Consider the following 10,931-nt stretch of genomic DNA (forward strand, 5'->3'; position numbering starts at 1 on the left):
GTTCAATATTTTTACTATGTAATGCTCATTTTTTTTTTTTCATCATATGTATTCTAGAAAACAGGGCAGAAAGCATCCAAGGTTCGATTTTTGCAGACTGAAGGTAAACCAATGTTGTCGCTGAAACTTCTGGATGTTCTTTTTTCTGATGTGCTAAATGAAACGAGACTTGTTTGCAAGCATTATGAACAACTATATGACTTTTATTTATTTCTTGAAAGAGTCGTGGTAAGGTTATTTATTATTAAAAACTTATTATATGAACACATCAATCAATTATCTCAAAAGAAGAAAAAAATTCCCTATGAAGGTATGTCCATTAACGATTTATTCGGGAGAAATTTGAGTCAAAAGATTTTCATTGTTATGAATTATTTAGGTAATAATAATTAATATATGTTTATGGAAATATAAACATTTATTAACTACTTTATTATTGAAATATAAATCTTTGCATTCCTATTAAATGTTATTCAAAGTGATTGATTACCTTGTGTGCATTAAGACAGGCTTCGCATCTTTCTTCCATAACAGCAATGGCTGAATCGTACTGGATTTGTGTTATTGTTTCAGAAATTTCAATTATCCTTCTATATAAAAATTTAATTAATTAATATCGCCCAAAACATCAAAATCCAGTGGTGTCAGATCTGGAGAGTGTAACAATAACAATGTTCCGTACCGTTCAGTCACTGCCGCTGTGTAAGAAATCTATCGAGCTTGTCTTAATGCTCAAGGTAATCGTTTTGAACAACATTAAATATGAATGTTAATGTTTACATTTTATTAATAAATAATTAAAACCTATATCAATTTATTTATTTAAGCTTAAAGAATGCACAATATTGAAAATCTTTAGACAAGAATATCTCCTAAGCTAAGTGTTAACGAATATACTTTGTACTAAGGAATTTTTTTCTAGTTAGTGTTTCAAGTTATTTTCTTATACTTTTTTACATGATTTTTCTTTTACATTTCATTTATGGAAAATTTAATACAATACTTTTAAGGTAATTAATAAGGAAATAATATAAGTTTTTTTTTTAATGATTTGTTGTAGGTATAATATTTTTGTTATCTCAATTAAGCCTTAATTTTTATATAATAAATTATCTTACCTCAATGTTTTATAAACTAAAGAAATGCTGACTAATTATATTACCCAGGTAATTATTGAAAGAAAGGTGTTGGGAGGAGAAAATTTCAAACCGGAAACCCAATTGACTGACGAGTTTCTTTTGAAGGCATACTCGCATTACTTGAGAATGATGCATACTCTTCACAGACTTGAACCACCTCCAGAAGTAAATGATTCCGTACCACCTTTTAGCTCCAACACTACTACTCTTCAAGCGATCGACTGGGCTTCTAAGTATGTTAATCCAATAAAAGTGTGTAGTTTATAAGAGGTTTATATATCATTCTCTCTTCTTTTTTTTCTTTTTTTAAATATAATTTTTAGTGTTTTTTATTCGATTTTTTATCAAAGTTTTATGTAAATTTGTAACAGTAATCTTATCAATATTTCTTAACTCTCAGCTAAGATTATACCTATGAGTAAGATACAGTATGAAACAATTTTAAATTTATTAAAAATAAAGTACTTTTTATATGAGGAGAATATGGTTGGAGGTGCAGTCAAAATATGACAAATAAGTTGAAAGAACTTACTTAATAGTGCCAATGTTTTGGCCAGAATTTCTAGCCTTCATCAGGGCTAAGAACAAAGGACAAGAACAAGATAACCAATGAATACTAAAAAAAAAATTAAAAAAAAAAAAAAAGGAAAATATAAACAGAATGATGTATAGTAAAGTGATAAAAGAAGGATAGAATACGTTTCATACTGGAAGGTGAGAATACGTTACAAGTGGATAAAAATTAGAAGTAGAAAATATTTAAAACTTATTTAAAAGAGGAAAGCGTATAAGAGAGTGATGACAAATGGTTATGAAAAATGTTTAAAATGTTATAAAATACGTTTCAAAGATGAGGAAATTGCCAGAAGATGAGAATAGGTTATAAGCTATTTGGATAAGTAATAATAAGAAATAGAAAATATTAAATCTATTAAAAAGAAGAAAACGTATAAGAGGGTTACAAGATATGGTTTAAAAAGTTAAAAAGTACGCTACAAAGGTGACAAAATTATCAGATGGTGAGAATACATTAAAAGTTATTTAGATGGGTTAAGAAGAAATTGAAAATTTTAAAAAAATTATTTAAAAGAGGAAAGCATATAGGAGGGTGATGAAAAATGGCTTAGAAATGTATATTAAGTTAAAAAAAAATACGTTACAAAGATAATGAAATTACCAGAAGGTGAGAATATACTAAAAGTTGTTTGTATGGGTAAAAAATAAATAAAATAAAATAAAAAAATAAATATAAGAAAAAAGAAGAAATTGAAAATATTTAAAAGTTATTCAAAAGAGGAAAAAAGAAAATAAATTTTAAAAGAAAATAAACTATGGGAGGGAAAATAAATATATATATAATTTTTACTTTGTTACTTTTTTATTAATTAACTATTTGGGAATATGTTAACGATAAGTTGTGTTTGTCGGTTTTTAAATTGACGGAAGATTCTAATTAGATATAAAAGTATCTTTAATTTGAGTGCTGGCAGACATCTGTACATCTAATGGTTTCTGAGATAGTTTTTCATAAATAAAAGAAATTTTGTCCAAAGAATGAGAAATCAATATTTTGTGAATTTATTTTGGAAAATGCTATAAAAACGACTATTTCTACTCTTAAAGTACTTTTTATACATGTATTACAGTACCTGTGAAATGGAATCCCTTCTGAATGGACAATTTCATTAAGGTCCCGACCAACGAGGTACTAGTTAGTGCATTTAAACCTATCCACTCCAGATGCAGACATCAATTGTACCGCTAGAACAAGAGCCCAATGAAAAAAAGTCAGTTATTTAACCCCAAATTTTTTAAAGAAATAGCTACGTTACTAGTCAAAATTAATGAGTCTGCCAAGTATAGTTCAGAGGAATACAAAATGGAAGCTGTTTCAAAATGTTAAAGAAAATAATTTTTCATTTGAAACTCCATATCTTTAAAACTACTTACTATAATAGAAAACCTAATATACCATAATTTAAAATAGCATAAATTTACTAAAATATGAGCCCTAACTTAGCTGTTTACATTGAATAGTTCCCGAGGTACAGTTTTTTTAAAAAGCAACATTCCATAATAGACTGAAAAATCAGTAGTTAGGGAATTTATTGTGGAAAATCCTTATCTCAGAAACCATTAGACGTACAGATGCCTAGTACTCAAATTAAAGCTTGTTTATTGTGCTATAAAGTAGATTATAACATTGATTTTTGTAGGAGTAGTAGTTTTTAGTTTTTATAGTATTTTCCAAAATAAATTAACAAAATATTGATTTCTAGTTCTTTGGACAAAATTTTTGATTTATGAAAAACTATCTCAGAAACCTTTAGATGTAGAGATGCCAGCCAGCTCTCAAATTAAAGATATTTCAAGGGTAGTAGTTTTTACAATATTTGCATATGAATATGAATTTTTTTTTCTGAATAACTGGAAATCACTTTATTTTAGCAAATATCATGAAAACTACTTCTCCTACAAAGATAAATGTCATGAACTACTTTATATCACATTTAACTAGCTTTAATTTTAGTACTAATAGATATCTGTTCATCAAATGGTTTCTGAGATGAAGATTTCCCACAATAAATTTATTAACTACTGATTTTTTAGTCTATTTTTTATGAAATGTTGTTTTTAAAAAACTACTTCGGGAACGATTGGACGTAAACAGCTCTGTTAGTGCGCATATTTTAGTAAATTTACTCTATTTTGAATGATGTTCAATAAGGTTTTCTAGTGTTGTAGGTAGTTTTAAAGATATGTAGCTCTGAATGAAAAATTATTATTTTATTTACATTTTGAAACACCTACCATTTTCTATTCCCCCTAACTATATTTAACAAACTCTTTAATTTTGACTAGTAATTATACATAGTTTTCATCAAAGTATTCCTAAATTGGGGTGAAATAACTGACTTTTTTCTCCTATTCGGCTCTTAGACTATCCTGACAGGACTTTTCATTCCTCTAACAGACACAATTCACATAATATCCATTTCCTAAATCACAATTCCAGAATAAACAGGCATTGGCGGCACTAAGAGATATTGTTATTGTGTATATTCAGTGGTATACAGTATTGAGATTATGTAAAAAAAAAATAAATTAAACCTTGAGGGAGGTTTTACATTTCAAGATGCATATAATCTAAAATTTATCTTTTAGTGCCAATTTTCTATTAATGTGGCCACATAGTCACAATTTACTCCAGGATGATCCTCTTAATTTGACATGTTACATCCATAGAACAATTTGTTGATTTTTTTTTTTAATAGAAAAAATTGTATTATTGTTTTTAATTCAGGCTCAAGAAATCTCACAGCTTAACTTCATTTTCCTGTACCTTTTATATTAACCCCTTCTTTATAGACACCCCTGTATGATGGATAAAACCATCTTTCTCATTGGTGTCTGTTATATTAAAATTTTAATGCTTATGTTGATCTGATACCTCTTTGTTTTAATTGCTATCGATTAGTGAAATTTTATTTGTTCTTTTTTTTTTTAGTGTATTATACAAACTAATTCCATCTGATGGGGGAACTGGTCAACCACCGTTAGCTGCAAGTTGCTGCCTAGTCGTACTAAAAGAGGCAACAATTGGAATAGCTTTGGGCAATACTGATCAGACTCATTGTAAATCTGTCGCTTTGTTTGCATCAGAATTATTGTCTTTTGGTAAGTTAATACTGTTTCTTGATTTGATTTTCTTTTTATTTATATGTAATCAGTATCAATAAATGATACAATAGCCTCATTATATCTTGTATGAGGTGCGTTTAACAGTATCACATGTGCTGGCACAGTGCTATGTGTATGAAACTGGACAGGATGAGGTTGGACTGGAAGCCAATATAGTAGAAATGGAAAAAATGGTTTTTATTTCTCCAATAATTGAAATCTATAACAAAATTAAAATTTTTTTTTCATATAACTTTCAAATGTTTTTAGTAAACCATTAGTACTGTGCCTAAATGACCTCAGTGGTTGAAGAGTTCCTGATAAGTGTATTTTTAAAAAATAATCATCTCTTATAAATTATAGAAAAAGTTTAGTTTAATTATAAATTTATAAATAATTGATGGCAGCAGTGGCGAAGAGGGAGAAAAAAATATATTTATATTTTTTTAATCTCCTTCCTTGCCAGTGCTACCTATAATCAACTCTTTTTTATAAAATTTAATGATGATGATGAATTATAATAACATGACAATTTTTAAACTGAAATAGTAGAGGATGCGTTTTCCAACCCTTTATTCGCGGGTATCTTGATACCCAACTATTTTAAATTGTTTCCACATTCACCATATATGTGGGCTTGCTGCTGATTATACCTATAATTTTCGATAAAATAGTATTTTAAAATATAGGTAATTAATTAGTAATATAAGTGTATTTGTTTAAAAATAGTTATTGAGAAAAATTAATATATTTGTACATTAAAAAAAAAGTTTTAGACCAATTGTTGTGCAAGGAGGGGTGATTTAGTCAGGATCAGGTTTTTGTCCCCAACTAAAAGGCTAAAAGGTATCCACTTTTTTGAGGCTGAATTTACAGAACCAAAGGTCGATCCATAGCTGACATAATGAAATAAAAAATTATTCGATATAGTCAAACTCGAACTTGGACCAAGAGATAAGAAGCAGTGTGTCTTACTCAACCCTAACCACCCCAATTCCACATGTTCTCACATCACTGTCCTAGTTCAACCATGTAACATTTAAAAAAAATTGTTATTATGAGATTTCTGTGTAATCTTAACAATAAGGATAAGATCTACAGTTCAAAACTGTAACATCTTGAAATTTTTTTTTTTTATTTAGATTTTATGAGGTAGGTTTTACTATGAGAGGAGAAGATGGTTGGAGGGAGGGGGTGTAGTTAGCAGATAAAACACAAATAACCAAAGAATTATTTATTTGTGCCGATGTTTTGCCCTGATTTTCAGGTCTTCATCAGGGCTATAAAAACAAAAAGAGGTAACAACCATCATTCAGAGAATAGAATAAAAATAAAATAAATAATAGACTAAAAAATTTGGAAATATACACAACAGTGAAATGAAAATATAAACTAGTTGATTAATAACTATGGAAAAAGACAGTAATAGATTTATAACATTATTATTTATATACATATAAATGTGAGTAATAAATAAATGATTCAGTGGGTAAGAATGTTATATTGATGAGTAACATTAAAAACCTTTCAGTCATATGAGTACAAAAAACTAGTTAAATTAATAATGGAGCTTATGTAAAAACAATTGTAAAAAGAAAGAACCAGGGAGAAGAAGAAATATTTGGAGAATAGGGAATGAAGAAAGTAAGAAATATAAGATACAAGAGAAAGAACTTACAGTTATAGGAAGATAATGCTGGTCAAACTGTTTTAAATTGCAGGAAATGCCGCTAGAGTGCAGGTCGGCAAAAGACGTTAGATAATCAGAAATCTAATGGTCAAAAGATTGTAGAGATGAAATATTTAATAATAGAGTAAAGAACATAAAAAGAGTTAAAATCTAAAATTATGAGAGCCCAAAAGGTAATAAAATGTATCAATATATAATGGGTATGTAAAACGGATATTTTAAGGGAGAGTATGTAACGCGAATGTTATAAAAAAGAAGAAGAAATATGGAGAATAGGAAATGAAAAAAATAAGAGATATAAGATAAAAGAGAAATAACTTACAGTTATAGGGAGAGAAATTGCTGAAAAAGTCATTAGAGTGCAGGTCGACAAAAGATGTTAGATAAACAATAATCTAACAGTTAAAAACGATCATTGAGATAAAATAGTTAATAAGAGAATAAAACACATTGAAAGTGTTAAATATGAAATTATGAGAGCCAAAAGGTAATAAAATGTATAAATACATATTGAGTATGTAAACCGGATATTTAAAAAAAAAAAAAAGTTTATAACAAAAGACGTTAGATTAACAGAAAATACAATGTTCAAAAATGATCGTTGAGATTAAATAGTTAATAAGAAACTATTCATTGTTATGTATATTTACACATTTTTTAGTTTATTATTTTTTTTTCTCTCTGAATGATGGTTGTTAATTCTTTTTTTTTTTTATAGCCCCGAAGAAGACCTGAAAATCAGGTCGAAACGTCGGCACAAATAAGTAATTCTTTTGTTTATTTGTGTTTTATCCTCCCCCCCCCCCCCCCCACAACCATCTTCTCTTATAAATCTATGGTCTACTATCTTCACCTCATGTTTTACTATGATTCTGTGTTTTACTCTATAAATCTTACCCTTATTGCTGAGATTACATGCATATCTCAAAATTACAATTTTTTTAAATGTTACACTGTTGAACTGGGACAGAGCTATCTTTAAATATTTAAAATAGTTTTTTTTTTTTATCTGGTTTTGTTTTATCTGTTATATGATCAGCTCCATTTTCATTTAGTTCGGCGTTAATATAGCCTTGCCTCTCTGCCTACTTTGTTCCAAAGGGACTACATCCCAGAATAATAAAGTTATTTTTCACTTCATTTCGTACCGATACATATATATATAAATATTTTCAGATTGTGTTTGGTTCCTTGAGGAAGTGATACATACCATTAGAGTCCTCACAGATCATTCACTAGATGAAACTCCAAATGATGAATGGCTTTTAATAAAAAATATGATCCCATGTTTAGTGGAGAAATCATTGAATGTAATGTCTATGTTAGATGTTACTCCATCCAGTGCAAAACAGCATTTCAAGGTTAGAGTTTTTTTCTTTTTTTAAATATATAATATTATAATTTATTTGTAGTAAAAAATTTAGTAGTTTAATGACTCCTGGAGTTGATTTTCTTGTTACTGAAATTTCTTTATCAAAGAGAGTGAGAGAGAATTTGTTTTTATTGAATTACAATACAATATACCACCTTTATGAGTAATAAGTAACCATTCATACCATGCTATTCACTGGATAAATAATAATAATAATTGAAATAATTTATACACATCACAAATTAAAATAAATATATGGATAAACTAAATAATTTGATAAATTAAAGGATGGGATTATAATATGTGTGTGTGTGTATTTCAAATGCAAAGAATGTTTCAGAATAGCTATTCTAAAGTACCAAAATAATCATTACAGTTATTACTGTATAAATTTTACGTAAAAGTTTACAAACTCTTTTGACTTATCCGTCTAGTATATTATATTTTTTTATTAAATTTTAGCACATCATTCTTATTTAATTAATGCCTCCATAATCTCATATTATTCCATCTATACAGCCCATTTATTTTATTTGTTTATAGTTTTATTTTCTAATATTTTCAATCAAAATTTGGTTAGGTAATTATTACTTAACCAGATTTTTTAACCATATTAAAGGATGATCAACACTTAAGTCTAATAATCTTAGAAAGAAAGTTATACAGAAAGGATAAATTTACTGATGTCAAATTTAAAATAAATATCAATCAATAAAAAGATAAAGACAAGCTGTAAAAGTGTAAAAATATATTTTATTATATGAATGGAATATGGTCCGGGTGCGGTAAAAAAAAACTAAATCAAATAGTAGAATTATACTATTTTATTGAGCCAACGTTTTGCCCCTCGTTGTAGGGCTTCGTCAGGGCTAAAAAAGATACAAACACTATAGTTACAAAAAGGAAAAAAAGAAAAAATAAGTGTAAAATAACAGGGGTATAAAATGTAAAAACGTAAGATATAATAAGAAAAATTAAAGGTCATAAATAGTAAATGAAAAGGGTAATAGTAACAGATAGATAAGAGAAGAAATATATAAAAGAAAGTATAAAAAGAGAGATGAAAAATTATATATTCCCATATTCCATTCATCTATACACACGGTCAATCAACAATCTTCCAATATTTTATTATACTTAATTAATACTGTAATATATATTGTATTACTTTTTATGTAAATATATCACTTACATTTATACAATTATAATATATTATATGGTAAAAGAAAAAACTCAGATAGTCGTAAAACTATTTAATATGAACCAACATTTACCTCAGGTTGCAGGGCTAAAAAAGCTACAAACACTGAAATGGGGCCAAAATAAATGAGTAATGTAAATTAAAAATGATGTACAATATATTTATTATTATAATTTATTTGAAGAAAATAAAAAAAATAAATTATAACAAAAGTAAATTTTACAATTTAATAACAATAAAACAATGGTGGATTTGAAAGTTGGTATTTGCAAGTCATATTTGAAGTTGAGGAAAATGCTTTTACCAAAACCCTCACTTACTTAACCAAATGTATTATTCTTTCAGGACTTAACAGCTATGAAACATGCTTTGTTTAGCTTCCCAAAGGCACTTATTTCACTATATGGGGTAAAGCACCCACAGTTTGATGATGCATTTAGAATGTATATTAACGCATGCATACAGATTGTCATGCAAGAGATATACAAGGTAATATTGAATTGATCTGATGTGGTCCTTAATTAACATTTTTATTTTTTATATTATTATTATTATTATTTTTAAATAGGAAGATGAGCTCATCAGGTGTAAAACATTTGAAGAACAGCCATATTTTGTTTCTCTCATTCTCAGATACGTTATTGTGGTTCCATCTTTAATGAAGCACCTGTTACCTGCCATTTTGTTTTACATGAACTTGTACCATGAGGTAAGCTTTGTTGATATACTGGTAATGATTTACTATCGCTCCTCCAAAAAAGGCAGGAAAAATTACTTTTTTACCACAATGTATGCCAATTAATATATAGATTAGTTTATAATATCAATCGGATTTCAAGTGAGAAAATTTCTTTCCCTTCACACTTTCTCCTTTTCCACTTTAGTTATAGTTTAGATTATAATACACAAGCAGCAGCAGTTCCCTCTATGTTTACTTCTCCTAACTTAGAAATATTGATATTTAATATATCTTTCATATTCATGACCGATATTACTCACAGATCCTTGTAATTTTTTTCAGTGTGAAACTCTACTGTATGACAATCTTTTGTATTAGATATTTATTAGTCATTTATATAGATATTTATTGTTAGTCTTATATTTAATATTAGTATACATATTACAAAATAAAAATATTAGAGATATTACTAAACGCAAATATTAGATTCTATATCCAGAAACCAGATAGATGTGAAGCATTTATTTTGTATTTACTTAATGAATAATTTATATTTTAATTCATTTTCCAAAAACAACTTATATACATATTATCTATATTCTGTATTTTGAATTTCCACCTAGAGGGAAAAATTACCTGTTAAGTGGGTTAGTAATTAATTTTTAAAAGAAGGTTTGGGAATCGGTCATATGCTTATATTGGTTCTTTTCAAGTGCCTTCAGGTTATTAACGTACAGTCTAGTCAAGAAGTAATCCATCTATTTTAGAGGAGTTAAAGTAAATAATTACCAATATTTTATCCATTAGATTCATAGTTTTATTTAATTTGCAATTAAAAATAAAATCGGTTTATTTTCAGGAAGGGTACAAGTTGTTAGCCTGTTTTAGTCTCATGTTTACTGTAGTACATACATCTAAGGCTAGATTTGATAGTCTCGAGTTGGAAGTTGTCCTCCAAGAAGCTTACAAGATTTTAGTAAGCTATAAGGAAAAAGAAAAAACAAAGCCTTCAGAATCAGATGATGGTAGTACTTTTTCAACGTCGAGCATTAACATGTAAGTGCATATTGGAAATTTATAACTTTTTTTATAATTTTCAGCCTAAAAATTATTCATGTATAACAATTTTAAGTCAAAATAGATTTAATTTTTTTTTCATTTTCAGCTTA

General features: G+C 27.5%; 1 protein-coding gene across 1 annotated transcript in view; it reads left to right on the forward strand.

The window, feature by feature from the left end:
* LOC106692993 (condensin-2 complex subunit G2) overlaps window positions 1–10,931 on the forward strand; it is a 46,259-nt gene that overhangs the window by 27,958 nt on the left and 7,370 nt on the right. Inside the window, exons 13-19 of the mRNA XM_014439292.2 lie at window positions 58–228; window positions 1,167–1,372; window positions 4,648–4,817; window positions 7,687–7,871; window positions 9,429–9,572; window positions 9,652–9,792; window positions 10,622–10,818. Coding sequence (XP_014294778.1) covers window positions 58–228; window positions 1,167–1,372; window positions 4,648–4,817; window positions 7,687–7,871; window positions 9,429–9,572; window positions 9,652–9,792; window positions 10,622–10,818 — 1,214 coding nt within the window. The remainder of the gene's footprint in view (window positions 1–57; window positions 229–1,166; window positions 1,373–4,647; window positions 4,818–7,686; window positions 7,872–9,428; window positions 9,573–9,651; window positions 9,793–10,621; window positions 10,819–10,931) is intronic.

Source organism: Halyomorpha halys, unplaced genomic scaffold (genome assembly GCF_000696795.3).
Source record: "Halyomorpha halys isolate HHAL.00 unplaced genomic scaffold, Hhal_1.1 Scaffold82.1, whole genome shotgun sequence".
Taxonomy (NCBI): domain Eukaryota; kingdom Metazoa; phylum Arthropoda; class Insecta; order Hemiptera; family Pentatomidae; genus Halyomorpha; species Halyomorpha halys.